This window comes from Podarcis erhardii (assembly GCF_964252035.2).
Source record: "Podarcis erhardii genome assembly, chromosome: 16".
Taxonomy (NCBI): Eukaryota; Metazoa; Chordata; class Lepidosauria; order Squamata; family Lacertidae; genus Podarcis; species Podarcis erhardii.
The window spans coordinates 12703726-12726994 of record NC_138514.1 but is presented as its reverse complement, the minus strand read 5'-3'; the positions used below and the strand labels follow the sequence as shown (position 1 = coordinate 12726994).

Below are 23269 nucleotides of genomic sequence, written 5' to 3'. Positions count from 1 at the left end.
TTGAGCGACACTGCTGACATTGGTTGCCATACGTCCAGATTTTCCCAGACATTTAGCCGATTTTGTCCCGGACACTGCAGTATTCTAGGTATGTCCTGGAAATTCCAGACGTATGGCAACCCTAGTATTTTCACTAATTTGTGCATTTTTATGCACACTCTATCCTAGTATATGTGTTTTTGCAAACAGTACTTTGCTGGCATCTGGCACAGCTAAATTCAGAGATCTGCAAATTTTGAAGGGTGGCTGTGTTTAAGTTTGTGTATTATTTCAATAAGTGTGAATTAGGTAGGCTCACTGCACTGAATTTCTCCCACACCCATAGGTAAACCCCTGCCATTCCTGGGCATATATATAAAATATTTCCCTGGGAATTATGACTAGCTGTAGGAGGACTGGAGCCCTGCCTTGTTCATTTGTTCCTTTTTCACCTGTTTTGGAAAGGATGGTTCCTTCCTTTACCTGGGTACTGTGAAGGTTGAACTCCAGCTTCAAAAGGAAGTCACACCTGGAGAGTTGCTAAACTGTAAATGGGATGTTCCGAAGTCAAGGCGAGTGCCTGTTCACAGAAAGAAGTGCAGGAGCTAATTAATTATTTGCTTTGCTAAACTCATTGTGAAAACTGAGCTTATTGTTGAACTCACCCCCCCCCCAACAGCCCTATTTACACAGAGTCCTTAATATAGATCAAACGGCTGCTTTCCTTCAGATCTGTTCAGCATCATCCTTCAGAGGATTGTCGGGTACCCAGTCAACTCATACTTGAAGTACATGATATAAATTAAGATTACATCAAGTAGAAGCCAGGTCTGGGCCCAAGATGCGTGGGAATTGCACATACCAGACAAAGTAGAGTTTGGCAAAACGAAAGCCTCTTAGCCTTTTCAAAGGAAGAAAACCATACATCTAAAAGATCTGAAGACAGCAAGTGACTTTATGCAGATGACAGGTGGGATCTGTGAACAGTGATACAGAGCAAGTCCATGGTGGTGCCCTCATCATCTCAGCTTGTCTCCTGGAGAGAAAACATGCCTCGTTGACAAGCCTACAAGGCAATGCATGAATACACAAACATGGTGTTGTGACCAGATCGGAGCTTCCAAGTGCAGGCTCCCTTCACACACACACACACACACACACACACACACAGGCTCCAAAGGCAAAGAAGAAATGAACTGGTTGTACTTATTCAAACACTGCCCTCCATGACTCTCACTAAGGCCTAGTTCTCACTGTTTTGGTAAACCTGTGCGTGGACTGCAGGTTCCTCACTCCTGCTCCAGGATATTCACTGAATATTCACTACATGTTTTGATTATTATACCAACTCCCCAAACTATCCACCTTCTTTGAAAGCAAGCAAGGGAGGAAAAAAGTTGGATTCGGTATATACGTTTCCACTCCAGCAGCCATGTGGCCATTTTCCATTAATGAGCATCTGGGATAGTTCCGTTAGTACTCCCCCCCCCCCTAAAAAGAAAATGCATGTTGCACAAATTGATAGATAATGTGATGCAGAAGACAGCAATCGGAATTAATTAGAGGGAGATTTCGTTGTGTGGTGTCATTTCCTCATTCCCCCGCCTCTGCATTCAAAAAGGGGATTGTCTCCAGGGAACGACTTGCAATTCAAAAGAAATGTAGATAATAATTAAGAATGTCTCAGGCATCAGTGATGTCCAGCTGGCTATTTCATGATGGAAAGCAATAAAATAATAATGACTAATTAGTAATACTGGGATAAACATATAACAGTGCTGATCAGCTGCTATCTGGAGTGGGCAACTCTCAGTGCTGTAGTAAGAAATATATTCAGTGAAAACATCTTTCTAAAGCACAGGACCAGTTCTGCCCTATAATAAATTACCTCTCCCAACTTGTAATTTTTGGGTGTTGTTATTTTGGCAGGTAGCATAGCCCCACTCCAGGATATTTCTGATAATATATCCCACCACCACAATTATCTTTGGGGGCATTTTCACTTGATCCCCCCCCCCCAGTGAAATCACTTTTTAGAAAACAAGTCTGACCAAAAACTTCAGCACAAACTGAGTTTAAACAGTCTGGAATGGCATCTCCACAATGGGAGAAGTGCAAAAGTGAATAGATCCCTAAATTCAGCAGCAATTGATCTGGATTAAGACATTTCAAGGGACACAGGTGGTGCTGTGGGTTAAACCACAGAGCCTAGGACTTGTTGATCAGAAGGTCGGCGGTTCGAATCCCCGCAACGGGGTGAGCTCCTGTTGTTCAGTCCCAGCTTCTGCCAACCTAGCAGTTTGAAAGCACGTCAAAGTGCAAGTAGATAAATAGGTGCCACTCCGGCAGGAAGGTAAACGGCGTTTCTGTGCAATGCTCTGGTTCGCCAGAAGCAGCTTAGTCATGCTGGCCACATGACCCGGAAGCTGTACGCCAGCTCCCTCGGCCAATAAAGCGAGATGAGCAGCGCAACCCTACAGTCGGTCACGACTGGACCTAATGGTCAGGGGTCCCTTTACCTTTACCTTTAAGACATTTCAAAAAGGAATTCAAATTCCTCAAGCTAGCAAGAACCCCCATGACCAATCATCAATGTTTTCAGTCCTGGGTCTGCACTGTATACCAGGGCTAGCTGACCTTTTTGAGTATGAGAGCTTCATTAGCCCATTACCAAAAGTGGGCATGGCCAATGAAAAAAGTTTAAAGCAACAACATCTTTCTGGGTATCTTGAATTGGGGGCAGGGGACAGATTTGGGATGTAATTTTAGCCACCTCTGCTGTATATTCTCAGTTTCCTGCCTTGAGCATTCAAATCTCTGCAGACATCTGGTCCTGCTTTCAAAAAGGAAAAGGCTGTGTTTGCAGCTTGAAAGCTGTATTTTGAGGAGATACACTCATCAACAGTTCAGCCCCAGACTGAGCTCCAGTTTGACATAAACTGAATGAAACATTATTGGTGTATATAGTGGTGAATTCCTCTGGCTGAGTATGGCTGCCCCCTCAGATGGATAGATCCTGGGGGTCAAGAAGCAGCATGGCAAGGCATTGCAGGACAGAACGCTGTGGCCCCTTAACCTTGCCTCTTCTCCTCAGATACATTGCAGGATGTTGGGTTTTGAAGTTATGATCCAGTTGCTAGTACATGGAAATGGTCGGGTCTTGCCGTCTTGTCCTTGAATTGCCCACCTGCACAAATGTTCACAATGTTAACCTGATCACTGCTTTGTGAAGCAACGTCTCCTGAGTTTTTATATACTGTATATGAAAAATTGAAACTCAGAATGAACAGCGGAAGAGCTAACTTTTATGTGTGTGTGATTAAAAATTAGGAGGCCAGCCTCCACCGCCATAGCTTCTCAATAAAAAATCAGACCTGTGTCTGCGTTGAATGGATAATGGACAACGGTTCTGTTCATTCTCTCTCAGTCTCTCTCTTCTTCTCCTCTGATGGACTTTGAATAGGGAGGTAATGAGTTACCATCATTTCGCCAACTTACAGATGTTAAGAGCTGCCGCTGATTTCTATTCATCCCATTTTCCCCTCCCCCTTACTTGGATCTCCTATTTAATGAGCTGGGAGCCAATCAATAATTCATAGCTGCATGAATAACTGGGGGATGATAACCACTTATTTGGAAAGATGTAATCAGGCCTCATTCTCCGAGGGAGACTCTTATCTGTTTATCAGCTTCTTCTAACTCCCGGGTAATCCAATAGACCAGTGCAGGCATCAAACAAAAGCTTAGAAAACAAGGTGGTTGCGTCAGTGTATGGGAGATGGGAATATTCCACACTGGGATCTGTTGCCATCTTACACAGCACGCCATGGGCTTTTTAAACTTGTGAACTCTCAAAATTTCAGCGCCATTCTGAGTTGGCCACAGTTAAAATGCATGCCATTTCATAAGCATGCATAAGAAGTATTCAGTTGCCCAAGAGGAGAGTTACTTCGTTTGAACCCAAGAGGTTCCTGAAGGGAAGAGAAGTTCTTTTCACAGTAAGACTATCAGGCTTGGGGTGTTTTCCAACACATTTCCAAATCCTGCCCATCACTAACCTGCTGGAGGGGGTTGTGGAGTTTGAACCAGCACGGAGATTGGTAAACACTGACTGTGTGGTGGATGGAGAAGGAATTAGTTTGATCCACTTTTGACATCAAAAACGACAAAATCAGATGTTCCCAAACTTGCCTACAGATTGGAATACAGCTCCCTGCTCTGGCTTCTAGTTGCTGAAAAACAAGAACTCAAAGGAGGATTCGTTCCAAAGGCTTTACTGTTTAGATTGCTGCCATGCATGTGCAAATTGCTGGTTTATGGCACAACAGGCAATACACGTAATTAATCCTCAGTACAGCTAGAAATAAGGCAGCTAATCAAATTTCTTAAGCTTTAGATGTTGATCTGACACCAGCACATCCCCTTACCATCATATATATATATATATATATATATGCTTTCGTAGATTTTCACGGGTACAGGAATGCAGGTTTTGGTGTCCTCGGGTGTCTTCCCGTGTAAAAGTTTTACACGGGAAGACACCCGAGGACACCAAAACCTGCATATATATATATATATATATATATATATTCAACTTAGTGCAGCAAGCATTTCTATGGGTGAATGCACTGAAAAGCATTGAAAAATGTACATCTTATGTTTTTTTAAAAGTCTGCACAAAATGCTTAAAATGGGATGAAATGGTCCTATGATCAACCTGATATTTGCCCAACTTTAGTTTGTGTGAACATGGTGCTGCATTAGGGTGTCTCCAGAAAATAAGCCAAGCCACATTCTGTGGAGAGAGGGCGGTGGGGGGAGACCACCCAGCCCCTGCCAAGATCCTCCATGAATTTGTTTAATCCCCTTTTAAAGATAGTTGGTATCACTATTTCTTGCGGCAGTGATTTCCAGTGTCATCCTGCTGTCCATTTTGCTGACTTGCCTTTTGGTTGCAAGCACACACGTGGAGTCATTGCATGACCAGGCGGTGACAGCCCCAGTCCCCAGGGATCATAAGGAAGGAATAAAGACTCTTGACAACGTTATATGGAATTAAAATTAGGCCACAACTTTATTAAACTTCCGAATGTAGAAAGACCTTGGCTTAGGCCTTGGGCGTGTATCCCTCGCAGCCCCCCAGCCAGGGAGGAACTGGGGCTCATCAGGGTAAATGGGATATGGGGGTGTTCTGTGAGACGTAAGTGTAGCAGACAGCCAAGCCCATATCCCTGCACACAGGGTAGTTCACTGACGACCTTTCAGTGTATGGCCAGTGACACCCATATATATAACCCCATTAAGAGGGGGACCCTGGAATCGCCACTGCAGGGGGGTGAGTCACCACTTCTCTTTCTTTCTCTCTCTCTCTCTCTCTCTCTCTCTCTCTCTCTCTCACACACACACACACACACACACACACACACACCATATAGGGAAGAAAAGACTAAAGGATTCCACCCAAGGCCATAACTGCCCAAGCTGTGACGAACTGCTACATGGAAGACAAAACCTGCCAATGCAAGAAAATTTCTTCCCGGTCCTTCAGCAGCAACCAGTCAAAGACCATAGCAGCACCCACTAAACAGGACGAAAAAGTTAACCTGCAAACTGGAAAACATTAAACAAAGGGAGAGTAGGGAGAGTGAATCTCCAGAGCTGGCTGCCTGTCTGTTGTCGGCTCCACTACCTATTTAAACTGGGACTGGCCCCACCTCCCAGCAAGAAACCTGATTACTGAGGCTGGGTGTGAAACTCCAAAAATTAGTACTGAGAGGCAAGCCAGCCCCTGTTTGCCAGTAAGCTCCCTGGGAACTATAGCTCCACGCACAAAGGGCACCCACAATGTAAAGTGTGAGTGCTCCTTACGTTCTCTCTGTTGCCTCAGTAGTCAATTCTGTTACCCAGAAGGAGAACATAGGGAAAGGGTTTCTGCTGAGCCTTGCTCTACCATGGAATTGCTTCTTGATTTTTGCTCAGCTTGCTTTCCTGCCTTGGTTAAGTCCTCCTCTCCTCCCCCACTCTCCTGCGACTCATAAAATGGGTCTAATACTTTTGCGACACTTAGTGCAATAAAATGTGCAAAGCCTTTAGAAATCCTCTTAAGAAGAAGCTAAATATTGATTATTATTCATACAGCAATTATTGTCCCTTTCAGGGAAGAAGATTATTGCTGTCATTAACATTACTAGCAGCATCTAAGTGGTTGTATTTAAAACCTAGAAGAGAACCTGTCAATTGGATTAATGTGTGTCCTACAAAGATGACTCTTAGAATGAACCCCCTGCTCCATCCCCAACCCTCCTCCCTAGACATCATGCTTTCAGTAAGGAATAAACTGCCCGCCTTGCATCCATACATTACTAGGGAAGCATCTGGAATTCTCTTTATGCAAACATCCCCCTAGATTTTTTTAGTTTTGAATTTTAATTTTTTTATTAAATTTGTATACCGCCCTTCATCCATAGATCTCAGGGTGGTTCAAAACATAAAAAGACAAGATAAGAAATATTAAATACAATCGTACCTCAGACGTTGAACGCCTTGTGAATCGAACGTTTTGGCTCCTGAATGCCGCAAACCCAGAAGTGAGTGTTCCAGTTTGCAAACGTTTTTTGGAACCCGAACACCCGCTGCAGGTTCCGTGGGTTCCAATTGGCTGCAAGAGCTTCCTGCAGCCAATCGGAATCCACACCTTGGTATCCGAACATTTTGGATGTCAAACGGACTTCCGGAATGGATTCAGTTCAACTTCCAAGGTATGAGAGCATCTAATAAGAACAAAACAAACCAATAATTCTTCTCCCTCTCACACGAACATATTTTAAAGGGTATGGGGAGCTACTGCAGAAAAGGCCTAATGGGGAGCTACTGCGGAAAAGACCTGTTCTCATGTTGCCACCCTCCAGACCTCTTATGGAGGAGGCACATGAAGAAGGACCTCAGATGATAATCTCAAGGTCCAGGTAGTTTCATATGGAGAGAGTTGGTCTTTGAGGTATTGAGGTCCTCAGTTGTTTAAGGCTTTGTATGTCAAAACCAGCGCTTGTTTTGTTCCTATACAGGACATGATGAAATAGGAATCCTCCCATTTTATTCTTATTCTTATTCAACTTATTCAGTCAATCGATCTCTTTACTATGGTTAGCGACACGGAATCATAGATTCAAAGAATTGTATAGTTGGAAGGGACCACAATCAATATTCAAAAAGAAACTTCATACCCATATATAAAAGAATACCAAACAAAACATAATAGAAAACCATAACAGTAGAATTACTAATAACTGTATCGTACTATAGAATGCCAGGCATAGAAATTAAAACTGTAAGTTTGCAAAAATTAACCCCCTAGGGTTTTTTATATGCAGCAGCACAATGTTTAGACACTGTAATGGTTCTAGGGGTTGCTCGTGCATAAGCCGGTGCAAACACCTGGCTGGGTTGCCTGAGTGAACCTTTTCTGTCCGGACAGCCACTCACCCGTGGCTGTCTCAATCGCTGGCAGAATCCGTCAGTGGGCGTTTCTTAAACTTCTTCCAGCAAAGAAGCTCTTTGACGCCTGGTCTCCTCCTACTCTCTCTGCGCAAAAGCCTTCTGCGCAAGGAGGGCGTAGGCAGTGGAGGACCCCTACTCTCCCCGCTGGTCCCCGGCAAGGAGTCATGGGACCACCTCGCCGCTTCCCCCATCTGCCCCCCTTCTCCACTGGTGCTACGCTGATTCTCTTCCCCAGAAGATGGGCTGCCTCTCCCAATCCCGGGACACTCTCTGGAATCCCTCTGGATTTTGCTCTCTCCCTCCGGCACTGATGGCAGTTCCCTGACAGACACCCTGAAAGAGATGGATGCCTTCTGATTTGAAAGGAGTAGAAAAGGATAAAAATGTATCTGGTTGTCCTGGGGTTTTCCATAAAAATCATCATGTAAAAATATCATATTTATCATGATAAAAAGAGCATTACATAAGAACATGAGCTATCAATTGCACCTCTCCAGATTCACAGGGACTTTGACAGTAGGGGTTTTCGTGGAACCTCCACTCAAGAACTGCTGATGGAAAAATATTCAAACACACCAGAGAAAAGACTTTGAGATCTTTTTCAAAAGGGAGCACATATTGTTCACTGATTTTTAGGGCTGAAGCTATTATTTATAGGGCTAAATTGATATTATTACTATTTGCAGAGTTTGTAGAGTTTGTTTTTGTTTTTAAATAATATTTATTACTTTTAAACCTTACAAACAAGAAGAAAAAGAAAAGGAGAAAAAAGAAGAAGAAAACAAAAGAAAGAAAAAACAATACAATACAATATATAAACAATACACCACACAACATTAACGCATTAAACTAAACAAAACAGAACAAAAACAATTTAAAAACATACATCATACCATTTCAATGCCTTATCTTTCATTCCCTTGTTTCATCGACTTCCTCTCACCTCCCTTTTTGTATTCCACTTCTATTAATTGATTCAGCAAATCCTTTCCATCTTTCACTATTTTCTGTCATATAAATATCTTAACTTATTTTAACCTTATTTCCATTAATACTATAATACTTATTTATGCTTAACTCCTTATAACACTTCTACTAAGGCCATATAATTTCATTCCAACATTTTTCTAACACTCATTAATTTTAACCTACTTCTATAAATAAACTTTAAACTTTTTCCAATCTTCTTCCACCATCTCTTCTCCCTGGTCTCGGATTCTGCCAGTCATTTCCGTCAATTCCATATAGTCCATCAACCTGGTGATCTTCTGTCCGAGGCTCTTAACTCTTTTCCAGGTCCCTTCTGCAAATCTTCGTATTTATACATACACTTTACTTTGTCTTCTGCTGATCTTGTTCTTAATTTCCTTTCTTTGATGCTGAAGAGTAGGTCTCGGGGGAGCTCCAACCTAACAATGTTTTTATTCCTTCTCGACATGTCATCCACATCTCCGTGGTTAAAACTAAAATCCAAAAGATATTTCAGGACGTGTTTCAAAGTCCCTCCAAATCTGCAGGTCCCCACAACTCCAATTTCCTCCTGACCCAGGTCCAGATCCCAAAGGTCAGTAAATCCCTGCATGGGGTGATCTATCCAACTTTCCTTCTCCAGTCCAAGCAGGGTTCCAATCTGACTTTCTCTGAATTCAATCATAGAGGGCAACAACTTGTAATCATCAAATTGCCTCTGTAAGGCTGGGGCTCTCTCCCTCTCCACTTGTATTACTTTAGGTTCAACAACCACAACTTTCTCCCTCGCTTTCTCCACCATTTGGCATGTCAAAGTAGATTCCTGTATAGTTTCTGTGTAGATGTTCACTTTTTGTCCCAAATTAGTCACTTTTTGTCCCAAAATATCAATTTTAATATTCATCACATCCGTCTTCTTGTGGAGCTGTTGCAATGACTCACTTATCTTGCATAGTGCAATCACTAAGGCTTCTTCTGTCAACATTCTCAAGCAATCCAAGGTCAATCTCACGGTTTTCTCTTGCAGCTGGAGATTCCACCAGCCCAACTCTTGTAACAATTTCAAAGGCTCCCTCTAGAGGGAAACAATTTCTGTTTGTATCAGTCCTTTTAAGCATAGTTCAAGCAGTAAAATTAGTTTCAATTTTCAGCTGCTTTTACTCCTTTTTAAACGCAGAAGGAAACAATGAAAACAATGTATTTCTCTTATTTAACTAACTGTCACAGTCAAACGTCAGTCTTACTAGCAGTCCATTTCCCGGTTCAGAGCGGTGGTGATCCAACTTTCTTCACTCTCTCCTGCAGGCTTACGCGATCCAAAATTTCCCCCCTCTTCTCCTGCCTCCAAGGGGGGTTTAATGATTTTAGCCAATGGAAGTTTAATCCTTTACATAGGACTTTCCAAGACTTTAGCTTGCAAATTCTTTGCTTCAATCTATTTACAAAAGGGGAAAGCGGACTTCCTGTTTGAAACATCCCCATTTCGGTGCCAAATTAAGACGTTTAAAAATCCAATTTTCCGTTCTACTCACGGGTAGTTGTTTAGAATCAAATTGTGCACAGGAAAAAGTCAGCGCTCTCTGGCAACAGCAATGCGGCTTCACTCCGTGAAAGAAGCAGTCAATTCGAAGCACCACACCGCTCACCCCACATCGCTCCGGATCCCCGAAACCGGGTCTCCCCGCAAGAAGGGGGGGCGCAAAAGGTGCCAGCTGAATCCCACGTTCACAGGCTTCTCCTGCCTGCAATTTTTAGTGGGTCTCCACCTTCGCTGTGGCGGCCAGACCCTGAATTCCACGGAGCAAGTTCCTCCCGATCAGAGGAATTCCGCCATTGCCGGAGGCGCTAACCCGGAAGAGTTTGTAGAGTTTGGTGGAGCTTTCAGTTCGTGCAGTTCACATGCTCCTACATTATTTACTTACTTAATACATTTGTATATCACTTTTCCTCCCGCCAGAGGGGTCTAACTTGGCCTGCAAAGCTGTTTTCCTCAAACCACACCCACCTGCTCTTGACATCATCAGACGGGCACTAGGGAAGGTTTAAATCCTGCTCAGTTCTGCAGGATCCCATGCATTGAAATTCCCTGCTAAAACAGAAGGTTCCCTCCATCATTTTAGAAGAGGTTTCCATGCAAGCCTGCATGGAATCTCCTGCTAAAATGATGGGAACCTGCCCCCATAGTGGGGAATTCTAAAGCATGTGCCTCCCTGAATCAGGAAGGGGTGTGCAACATAAGTGCCTGTGGAAGCAGAGGGATTTATAACTATTGTGGTGTTTCCATGTAAGGCTGTGTGTGTGAGATCTCCTGCTATAATCATAAGAACCCTCTTTTTAGCAGAGGATTCTAAATAGGACTCCTTCCTTGTTTAGGGAGGGTTGTGCATCAGGATCTGCTGCTAAAATTGAGGGGTTTTAACCATTGTTTTAACAGACATGGGTGGTGCTGTGGTCTAAACCACTGAGCCTAAGGCTTGCCAATCAGAAGGTTGGGCAGTTCGAATCCGCGCGAAGGGGTGAGCTCCCATTGCTCGGTCCCTGCTCCTGCCAACCTAGCAGTTTGAAAGCACATCAGAGTGCAAGTAGATAAATAGGTACCACTCCGGCGGGAAGGTAAATGGCGTTTCCGTGCGCTGCTCTGGTTTTGCCAGAAGCGGCTTAGTCATGCTGGCCACATGACCCGGAAAAATTGTCTGCCAACAAACACCGGCTCCCTTGGCCAGTAAAGCAAGATGAGCACTGCAACCCCAGAGTCGTCCGCTTCTGGACCTAATGGTCAGGGGTACCTTTACCTTTACCTTTACCTTGATCATTGTTTAAGCAGGGAATTCTATGAATTCCATGAAAACCAGCATAGGATCCCCTGCTAAAACAATGGTTGGGTCCCATTCTGCAGACAAATCTCAGATGCACTCCTCCTTGAATTGGAAGAAGGTGTGCTGAAAAATAGGGTATTTTACCATCACTTCAGGAGGGGATCCATTGAAACCCCTGCTAAAACAAGGGAATAAAGCCTTCTTTTTAACAGTGCCTTGAAAGGTGTTTTGAAGTCCCAACTTTGGCACTTGAAAGTGTCATGCACATGACATTATTGTGATGTCATGTGATTGCCACGTGGGTGATCCCATCCACCTGCTAAATTTGGCCTATGAGGCTGAGCCCAATAAGGATCTGGCCCATGGAACAAACAAGGTTCCTCACCCATAATATAAGCAATCCCATCAATATGATTTGTTTGTTTGCAGAGTGCTTCAGCAATATGCATCAGTGTTGATGGGCAAAAAGTCTGAAATGAGCTGAAGGAACTCGGCGCATTTCGAAAATTAAGTTTATGATTTTTTTGTGGATAAGCTGAATTTCTGGTAGGAAAGATCAAGAAGAAATGGAGGATAATCTGCTCATCTCTACATATCAACAAATGTCAGAACAAATGAGATCCAGATTCCCACCTCTGAAGCATGATGCATTCTTTGGCAAACGTGGTTTCAGATTAATTTCAGCATAGTAATGGAAAGCTTCTTGTGAAATTTCTGATACTTTAGAGTGAGCGGTCACAGCTAATACACATATTTTAGTTAGGTCTGAACACTTGTCTGGTGGTGACTCATGCTCAGTATAGTCTCCGTGTTTTCACTGGGTATAAAAGTGTGTGCCGCACGTGCACATGTACAGTATTCTAATGAAGAGACTTAATGCTATTTTAATAGTGTAATTTTTAAAGTTTGTGTTTATATTCTAAATTGGTTCTCATCCGTGCTATAAGCAATTCACCTTTCTGGAGGTTTAAAATACATAAGCACAAAAAGCCCACCTGAATCTAATCCCATTTCATCTCAGGTACAGCATCTTGACCCAGGTATCCAGCTTCCCAGTTCTCCATCATCTGGGAGAAAGGCTGTAAATACAGAGAAGAACCATAGCTCAGTGAGAGAGTTGCTGGAAGCCACAGTAAGGGAGAATGCTTTTTGTGTTCTAGTCCTGCTTGTGGGATTTCAGCAGGCATTCGAGTGGCCAGTGTGGTGTAGTGGTTAAGAGCGATAGACTCGTAATCTGGTGAACCAGGTTTGATTCCCCGCTCCTCCACATGCAGCTGCTGGGTGACCTTGGGCCAGTCACACTTCTCTGAAGTCTCTCAGCCCCACTCACCTCACAGAGTGTTTGTTGTGGGGGAGGAAGGGAAAGGAGAATGTTAGCCACTTTGAGACTCCTTAGGGTAGTGATAAAGCGGGGTATCAAATCCAAACTCTTCTTCTTCTTCTGCCACTGTGAGAACAAGATGTTAGACTAGATGGTCCATTGGACTGCTCCAGCAAGCTCTTAGGTTTATATTAGACACAATTGCTTTGCAAAAGTGTGTATTAGGAATAATTGCACAAAAATGTGTACATTAGGGGAAGTTTGCCCTAAAATGCTGGTGAATTTTCATGAGGACTTTTTTAAAAATTGCAAAGTGATGTGGAGAACGAAACCTAAGCTTGGAAAAATGAGAAACTGATACAGTCATACGTCATGTTACGTCCGCTTCATGTTATGCTCTTTCAGGATACATCCCGTGGTGACCTGGAAGTACCGGAAAGGGTTACTTCCGGGTTTCGCCACTTGTGCATGCACAGACGTGCAAAATGATGTCATGCGCATGCACAGAAGTGGTGAATTGCAACCCGCACATGTGCAGACGCGCAGACATGGGTTGCATTCTTTTCATGTTGTGAACGGGCCTCCAAAACGGATCCCGTTCATACCCCTGTATTTACAAATTTGCCCATCCCTTCCTAGCATATAACCATACTTGGACTAGTATCCTTTTCATTGTCTGGAAGCAGACACCCAGATCTTTTCAAATGTGGCATACCCTCCAACAACCTGCTCCTTTTTTGGTCCGGAGCTCTCATGGGAGCTAGCTGATTCACACAAAAGGGCGAGACAAAAAACAAACAAATGAAGGTTTTTTTGGTCCGGTGCTCTGGTGTCAGCCAGCTGACTCGCACCAGAGCACTGGACCAAAATACAGGACATTCCAGGATCCAATCAGAAGCCAGGATAGCTTCTTTCATTCTGGGATGTCCCACTTAAAACAGGACAGTTGAGGGATATGATGTGGCTCTGGCTCAAAACAGAGTCTGAATCTGGAGGCAGAGCAATTTCCAATCCCCACATTACCTGAAGGAAGTGACACTTTTGAACATGCCTGGGGGTGTCTGTTTCATATAAAGAGAGGTTGAAAATGCTTCCCTTCTTTCTAGCAAGCTCTCCTCAGCACTGCTTACTCCTCCTCCCTTCTGAAAGATGGAGGTGCTGTTTATGAGGAGGGTACAAGCAGCTCAAAAGGAAGGGGTGTGCCCTCCATTCTTCATTCGTTTTCCTCTAACCTTTCCTTGAGAATACTTGGGGGGGGGGAACCTTAAAGCTTTTTTAAAAAAAAAATGTCTCAGAAACCTCTAAAAAATGTGTTTTGAGGCAAGCCAAGGGGAATTCGTCCATCACTAATTTTATGGTGTTAGCTTGTTTTTATAATGTTGCTGCTTGCTCTGAGCCTATGTGGAAAGAGTGGATTATAAATCAAAAGACACGTAGATATATGGCAGTGTGGCACATGGGTGCTATAAACTCTCCAGGCCTCAACATCTCTGAAAATGCCTTCTTTTTTTTTTCTTTTTTCTTTTTGGCGCCTGTAATGTGGGATGGAGACACAAACACACACACACACACACACACACACACACACACACTCCTAGCAAGCTGTCAAGATGGCAATTTGAATGATGGAGGGTTTTTTTTCTAGAGGAAGGATGAAAGATCCCTGATGTCATCTGAGTCAAAATTCGCAGCAAAGTCTTATTTGATAAGAGAGATAGCTGCAGAACCTCCCTTGAGATGAGGAGTGCCTCTTGTTTATTAAGCGAAGGTTGGCAGGTGATACAATACAAAAATAGTCCCTGCAATTGTGCTAATAAGTATAAAGAACTACCTTTCCACCATTGCTGAAGAGTTGGGTTTAGGGCTTCTTATTGTACCTTCCTCAGACTTGTTTGTTGACTATTGGTGGGCCTGTTCCAAATCATTATGAGAATCCTCTTCTGCTCTGACCAGTGAGCAAGTGGCCTTTGAATGCTTTTTAAAAAATAAATAAATTAGGAAATACTATATGACCTGCTCTGGCCTATTATTGTTAAGTGGTTTCCTTACTGGCCTGACTGGTTTCCCCAGAATTATAGACTTGGGTGATTCAATGATATTATAATCTGAAGAATGTCAAAATCAAGGTCTGTGAAGAAAATAGGACCAATGCTCATCTTTCAGGCGACAGGGAATGGCAATGAATAGGATTTTAAATAAAGAACTGTGCACGATGCAGCTAAGGTTTAAAGCAAATTAAGACAATCTGTTAAAATAAACAAATTGGTCTGTATCCAAGGTAGCGCCAAGTTAAAATCACTTAGTTAAAGTCCTATCCTTGTTCTGCTGGTGTAATGTTTGGCACCAGGGGAAAGTTTTTGAGCAAGAGAATGCATGTGTAGGTTGCTGGTGACTTGGTTGCTCAATCTGTTGTGCAATTAGTTTCTGCTGGCACAGCTGGTGACTTGGTTTCCTCTGCTGCACAGTTTTAAAACCCACCCATCTGCTAGCACAAGAGCATTAGATACATCCCATTAGTTTGTATCATAGGGGAGACAGAGGAGAAGTGGGACCTGGAACAAAAAGCCACAGTATAGGTAAAGGTAAAGGGGCCCCTGGCCATTAGGTCCAGTTATGGCCGACTCTGGGGTTGCGGCACTCATCTCGCTTTATTGGCCGAGGGAGCCGGCGTACAGCTTCCGGGTCATGTGGCCAGCATGTCTAAGCCGCTTCTGGCGAACCAGAGCAGCGCACAGAAACGCTGTTTACCTTCCCGCCAGAGCAGTACCTATTTAACTACTTGCACTTCAGGCTTTCAAACTGCTAGGTTGGTAGGAGCAGGGACCGAGCAACCGTTGCGGGGATTCAAACTGTCAACCTTCTGATCGGCAAGTCCTAGGCTCTGTGGTTTAACCCACAGTGCCACCCGCATCAGGATAGTTACCTCTTAACAGAATTGCACAATTGACATCCAACATTCTGTGGCTCCTTGAAACCACTGAGCATGCTTGGTGTGCATTTGCTTTGGTTTTTCCTCCTAATATTTAGTACTTTTGCATACCTCAGAATTCTCCCAGGCATGCTAATCCCTGCCTCTTATTTATCGGTACTGCCATTCTGCATGCAATAGTGTCGACACTCAACCACCCGAGTTCTCAATTTGAAGGAATTATGCAGGGCTCTCAGTGCTTGCACAATGTTACAGTAGACATTACAAGAAATAGCAGAGAAGTGATTCTAGGCAGTGGGTTCTTGATGACTCTTGTAACATCCCATTTCAACCTAAAATTGATGCTCCACATCCTCCTGGAACAGACACACAAACGGAGCTACATGAACATATTCACGGCTTCAGCTGCAAATGCTGTCGCCCAGTGCTCTGATTCATGTCTCAAATAGAATGAAATAATCTAGTTATACACCACTGTTCTTTGTTTTAGACCAAATCCCTTGCTTTGCATTCTGGACTAAATGACAGCTTTTGCCCCCAGCCTTCATAAAGTAATATGTGTGCAGCTCAGCAGGAGAAGCCCGTCAGCGATGTGGTAAATAAATAAAGTGGAGGAAATATGTTATTGCTTTCATATCTAAAGCTCACTCAGACAATAAAGGTTCAGCAAAGAAAACCCATCCCAAGCCTAAACTGTCTGTCGACTACCTGCAGATACCATAAATGTCTAGTAATAGAACATCTGTGGAATAAGCTGGTACACTTAGTAATGTATTGAAAGGAAATCAGATTCTTTGTTCCCTAAATACCTTAGTCTGTTAAATATGATTGATTTCAACCAACAGCCTTGATGGAGAGCATGTCCCTTTGATGACATCCACCTTCCTCTCCTAAAAACCCGGGGTGAGGAATCTTTTTGGCTATGCAGGTCTGATCCTCAGACATGGCTGAGACAGTCCTGGGCAAAGAGGGTAGGAGCCTGGAGCCGTGGGGGCAGAAGGCAGAAAGAAGGTTAGATCATGAGGACACCTTTAGGAAAAAGGAGGAGGTGGTTAGAAGCAACAACAAAGAACTGGATCTGGATCTAGCAACCCCAGTGGTGAGGTAGGAGAGCTGTAGGAAGTTTGTTATGGAAGCAGGATCTAGTGATGAAAAGAGGACCCAAATGAGTAAGGGACTCATTGTTTGGAGATAAGACTCACTCTGGGGCTGTGAGGATCCTGGGGACCTTGGGCAGCGATAAGGAACATGTCACAGCATGTGTAAGTAAATGAATAAATACTAGGTGGTATGAATCAATCAAACTGAATAAGATTCAACTTCTTCACATGTTCACCCTTCCAGCTTAGTACAACCCATGTAAGTTATACTGGGAATGCAGTAAGTCCAAATCACTCTTGCAATAACAAAATAAGAGGGTGCACACCTACATCACATTTGCTCTCCCTCTCCTTGTTTTGTTGTAACATGTGAAAACATAAAGAAAGGGGGTGGGGCTGAGCAAGTGGGAGAAATAAGCAGCCATGTTCAGCATTCCCCATGCACTCCAAAAGGTAACCCAGCTAACCACAGAAACTTTTTTCATATTATTTTTAAACTAAATAAAAAATCTGTATTCATAATCTACAATAAATCCCTCCCCCATGTATTAGTTTCCATATTCGCATACCAAACTGGTATTCCCACCCTGCACAATGGAAGCTGCTTCCACAAAAGCACACGTTTCAAGTTCTGGATGATTTAGTCCCGAATAAATGCACATTTTTCATTTTGACCCCAAAAATCAGGAATTGTGTGCACTAGAATAACAGCAGCACCAGACAAAAAGTATTGAGTTGGGAGAAAACTCACCCTCTGTATCACCCTTTAACCAAATGCCTTGAATGGGGGAACAAATATGTGATCAAAGCATGTTATACAATGTGCTTTAAATCCCTTTGTGTACATCTCTTTATTGGGTTACAGGAAGTTCTCCATGTATGAAGTGCCTTATTATGAAACTATATTTCAATGCACCCCTATTGTACAACACCTTGTTATTGTACTGTTGGCGACATGGCTGGTGCTGATGCTGCCAGAAGCAATCTTTCTTTCTTTTTTATGCCTCCTCAGCTTGGCTAATTCATTCTGCAGATCAAGTGTGGATTTCAGCATATTGTGTCATGCTTATTCTCTTGGATCAGTATATCCTGCCCTCTCTCTAATCTGGTGGGTTTAGTTTTGAAGCTCATAAATTGCACCAGGCTCTGTTTTCTCTACAGTGCCTCCGGATGATCCCATAATTATTGGAGGGCCCGTCATTAGTCTGCGAGCTGGAGATCCTCTGAATCTGACCTGCCACGCGGACAATGCTAAACCAGCAGCATCCATTATTTGGATGAGGAGAGGAGAAGTAATAAATGGAGCAACCTATTCCAAGGTAAGGGTCTGAGATTTGGAATTGGGGTCAGGGTGGGTGTCAAAGAGGACAGCTAAGGCCCACCCAGGTGGTGATGACTTGGCTGACCTAGAGATGGACCTTCACAGGGAGAACTCAAGTCACATTATTAGTAAAAAAATATATTTCTACAATCTTCCATCATGGAACTCAAGGTTCCATACATAGCATTCCCAAAGGGTTTTTCAACCAGGCATTGACCCAGTCCAGACCCGCTTAGCTATGCTGTCTCAAATGCCCTCACATCCTAGACTGGGAGGACTTTTTGTGGTGGGACAGAGATATATTCTCCCTGTCTCACAGCAATAGAATTCCAGGTCTGCAGAGTTACAACACATCAAGAGTTTGATGCTATCAGCTGTGGATTGAATTGAGGAAGGAGTTTTTATCACACTGTATTTGTTAATTTGCTTAACACTAGAATTCTAGGTCTGCTAAATCACAATACAGCAGGAGGTTCAATGCTATTTATTTATTTATTTATTTATTTATTTATTTATTGATTGAATTGAGATCAATGATTTTTTTCCCTTAAACATCTCACTGTATCTGTTAATTGCCAGGATATCAGCTGTGAATGGCTGCAGTTAATTACATGATTATCAATGCTTGTACGTTTCTGTGTTTCATTTCCCTCTGACCTCACTGTTTACAATCCCCATTGCCACAAACCAAGTGTGTGTATGCATACCTGTCTCTCAGGATAACACTTCATGCATCTGATGGACTGAAGTCCCCCAAAGCTTGGGCCATAATGAATCCATTTTTCTTTAAGGTGCTTTTAGATTCTACTGCACCAAAAACAGTAAAAGTTAGCAGGGTCGCCCCTCTTGAAAAAGAAAAGGAGAGGAGAGGGGAAAGGTAGAGGAGGGAGATCAGATCTCCAAGGTTATAACAAATGATGATTAAACACACACACACACACACACACACACACACACACACACATATAAAAGCCCAGCCACTGAAAAGAGGCCCTTAAGGTATTGGGGTCCTGAGCCACATAACACTTTATAGGTCAAAACCAACACATTGAATTGAGCCCAGAAACTAATTGGTATAGAGAGAAGGGAACTCTATACTCAGTATAGAGAGGGAAATTATTATTATGATTTTCCTAATGATCAGAAACTCCCCTTCTACTATGTATTTTGAAAAGTGCTTTGTTTCTCTGTTCGCAGTGCATTTGGACAGCTTGTCCAAATTTAGCAACATGATTTTTGAGATCAAGGAACGTATTTTCACCCTTGTTTAGATACATAAATGGATACCATTTTGACTCAAGATGGTGGACTGAACCTTTCAATGCTGCACGGATTTTAAACCACTAATTTCAAAACTGCAGTCATCTTTGTTTGTTTGTTTCTTAGAATTCCCGAGCAACATTGGTTATAAGGCTGCCAGTGCATTTTAATTGCAGCAATAACATTACAAGCTTTCTCAGATGGCCTGAAACTGCCTCTGCATATGGGCAGAGGTGATGGCAGGCAGCTTGGTGAAATGGATTGCGAGCGAGCGCAGGAACAGAATTTTTAAAGCAAGCATTCTGACAAAATAAACATTATTCAGGGCAAAATGGTCTCCAATGCAGGTGTGGAGGCCTTAGCCAGTCTGTGTAGCCTCCTTACGTTCCCTGCTGTGAGCTTGACACCAGGCTACAATTTCTCAAAGAGTGTTCTGTGCCCAAGTGCAGCATTTATTTTAGTTTCTAAGAGTTTGTTTCCACTGAAAAGAAAATTCTTCTGCTGGAAATGCCACTAAGGTGCCTCTCAGGTAGGCGAGAAGTGCAAGAACACAGGGAGCAAAAGAAACCACAGTGACCTCTCTGTATTTATACGTAACAATCACTGAGATGCCCATATCACCTTCATACCTTTCAAGCGCAACTTTGTCTTTGGCCATCTTGAAGTTTTTGCTACAGTCTGAGTGCAGATTTACATCCCTTTGCCAAATATTTGGAGAAAGCCCCTAGTTTAGTGGTAGAGCATCTTCTTTGCTGGACGCGGGTGGTGCCTAGGGCTTGCCGATCAGAAGGTCGGCGGTTCAGATCCCCATGACAGGGTGAGCTCCCGTTGTTTGGTCCCTGCTCCTGCCAACCTAGCAGTTCGAAAGCACGTCAAAGTGCAAGTAGATAAATAGGCACCACTCCAGCGGGAAGGTAAACGGTGTTTCCGTGCACTGCTCTGGTTCACCAGAAGCAGCTTAGTCATGCTGGCCACATGACCCGGAAGCTGTATGCCTGCTCCCTTGGCCAGCAAAGTGAGATGAGTGCCGCAACCCCAGAGTCATCCGCGACTGGAGCTAATGGTCAGGGTCCCTTTACCCTTTACATCCCTTTGCATCCCACTTTTGAGGGCCAAGCCCTCACAAGGCAGTTTAAAAAAATAAATCTACAAAAATAAATAAACATTAATGCGACAAGTATTAAAAACAAACCATTAAAAAGCACCTGGCTAAAATGTAGTAAGCCAGTGGCAAAATATTTGAAAAGCTTGATGGAATAAAAAAAAACTTCAAAGGATCTGTTTGAAACCCATAGGGAGGCAAATGAAACTTTTGGAGGAGGGAGTTCCAAAGATGTAGGATCATGACTGAAAAGGCCCTATCCTTGGTATCTACTAACCTGGCCTCTCCTAGGACATAGGAACATTGGAAGCTGCCTTAGATGAAGTCAGACTAAGTCAGATGGGTCCACCTAGCTCAGTGCTGCCTGCACTGATGGGCAATGGCTCTCCAGAATTTCAGCAGCCCTACCTAGAGATGCTGAGATCTTCCACATGCAAGGTGGATGCTCTGGGGTACAGCCTTTCCAAGAAAGCAGGGCTGGTAGAAACTATGTGCCACATCTGCACTGCAAGGAGGCAAAGTGAAAGGGGTTATTTATGGTATCTCTGAGGTTAAGGCAGCAGAGGAGTAGGCCAGTTAATGTTATTTTTATGCCTATTTAATTGGATTTTAATTTGTACTACATATACTTTAATGGAGCACACACACATTTTTTAAATTTTAATATGTATTTTTATTTAACAAAATGATGACCTTCCCCGAGCCTATGGAATGGAATGGACAACGTATTTCAATAAGCTAATATCCTCCCATTCTATGTTCCTGTCTCATCCTGCACATGGATTACTTCCTGGGAAAGATAAAAGGATAACTAATTCTGACATCAATTTCCAGATGTTTCAGCTTTCATGAACATCAAATTTCAAAGCAGAAGTGAGCCAAAGAGCTGGTAGGAATGTTGGAGAATTCCAATGAAAACAGAAATAGAATCTAAGATTTCCAGTGTTGACTTATTTCTCCCATGTTCTTCCCACAATCTGGGCCCCAAGTACCTTACAGACTGCCTGATTCCTTATTCTCCATCTCAGTTGCTGAGATCCTCTTGCCATGGTTGCTTTCAGTTTACAACTGAGAGATATGTACCGGTAATTGATCACATTCCTCCCCATTTGCAATGTGTTTCTTTTGCACTAAAATGAGTGGAGTAGAATAATGCAACGACAGTGTAATTTATGTAGTTTATGTAATTTGCATAATTCATTACATAAGGTATGTAAATTGTGTAATTTTGTCACAGAGGACAGTGAGGTGCATAAAGTAGTTTTTGGCAGAAGCAGAACTGAAGCAAAATGGAAACAGTGCTGCATGCGGCTAATACAGGGCGGAAAGGAAAGCAGTGCCTTCAAACATCCATAATTGTGCAGATCCCTTCTGCAGCAGCATGTTGCGCTTTGACCTATAATCTAAGAACCCAGTTTAGGCTGTCACAAGAGTCTTGCTCAAATGACCATGTGCAATTAGGGACCCTGAATTGAGTCTCCAACCGCACAGAGACCCGACATGCTTAGAATCATAGAATTGCAGAGTTGGAAAGAGCCACAAGGATCATCTAATCCAACTTCCTACAATGCAGGAATCTCTCAGACAATGTGGGGCATGATCCCACAACCCTGGGATCAAGAGTCTCATGTTCTACCAACTGAGCTATCCAGCCTATAATAATAATAATAATAATAATTTATTATTTATACCCCGCCCATCTGGCTGGGTTTCCCCAGCCACTCTGGGCGGCTTCCAAAAGAATATTAAAATACTGTAATACATCAAACATTAAAAGCTTCCCTAAACAGGGCTGCCTTCAGGTGTCTTCTAAAAGTCTGGTAGTTGTTGTTCTCTTTGACATCTGGTGGGAGGGCGTTCCACAGGGAGGGCGCCACTACCGAGAAGGCCCTCTGCCTGGTTCCCTGTAACTTGGCTTCTCGCAGTGAGGGAACCGCCAGAAGGCCCTTGGTGCTGGACCTCAGTGTCCGGGTAGAACGATGGGGGTGGAGACGCTCCTTCAGGTATACTGGACCGAGGCCATTTAGGGCTTTAAAGGTCAGCACCAACACTTTGAATTGTGCTCGGAAACGTACTGGGAGCCAATGTAGGTCTTTCAAGACCGGTGTTATATGGTCTCGGCGGCCGCTCCCAGTTACCAGTCTGGCTGCTGTGTTCTGGATTAGTTGTAGTTTCCGGGTCACCTTCAAAGGTAGCCCCACGTAGAGCGCATTGCAGTACTCCAAGCGGGAGATAACCAGAGCACGCACCACTCTGGCGAGGCAGTCCGCAGGCAGATAGGGTCTCAGCCTGCATACCAGATGGAGCTGGTACACAGCTGCCCTGGACACGGATTTAACCTGTGCCTCCATGGACAGCTGTGAGTCCAAAATGACTCCCAGGCTGCGCACCTGGTCCTTCAGGGGCACAGTTACCCCATTCAGGACCAGGGAATCCTCCACACCTGCCTGCCTCCTGTCCCCCAGAAACAGTACTTCTGTCTTGTCAGGATTCAATCTCAATCTGTTAGCTGCCATCCATCCTATATTCATACGTTTGTGCATGTGCATGTTCTGTTAGGAACATAGGAAGCTGCCTTACACTGAGTCATAGCCATAGCTCAGTACTCTCTACACTGGCTGGCAGCAGCGCTCCAGGATTTCAGACAGTGGTGTCTCCCAGCCCTACCTGGAAATGCCAGGGATTGAACCTGGAACCTTTTGCGTGCAAAGTAGATGCCCTGCTACTGAACCACGATCCTTTCCTAACACTTTTTTACCTTCTGATGAATGCACAGGAATCTTGAATGCGGCCAGCAGCCATGAACACACTCAGTGCATTTTCACAGAGCGAACAATGACTAAAACCCAGCAACCTTATCATATTGTTAGTGAACATAGTGTGGGTTTTCAGTCTCATGATGGAGGGAGGTTGTTCGAAAAGCTGATTTGCATGCTGATCAGTTTACACTAACACTGGCCAGGGATCAGGGGCAG

At 43.6% G+C, this 23269-nt stretch overlaps 1 protein-coding gene across 4 annotated transcripts in view; it reads left to right on the top strand.

Annotated features, from left to right (window-relative positions):
- KIRREL3 (kirre like nephrin family adhesion molecule 3) overlaps positions 1 to 23269 on the top strand; it is a 747957-nt gene that overhangs the window by 546779 nt on the left and 177909 nt on the right. For all 4 annotated transcript variants that reach the window (XM_081844377.1, XM_081844375.1, XM_081844378.1 and 1 more), the window contains one exon: positions 17773 to 17930. In XM_081844377.1, coding sequence (XP_081700503.1) covers positions 17773 to 17930 — 158 coding nt within the window. The remainder of the gene's footprint in view (positions 1 to 17772; positions 17931 to 23269) is intronic.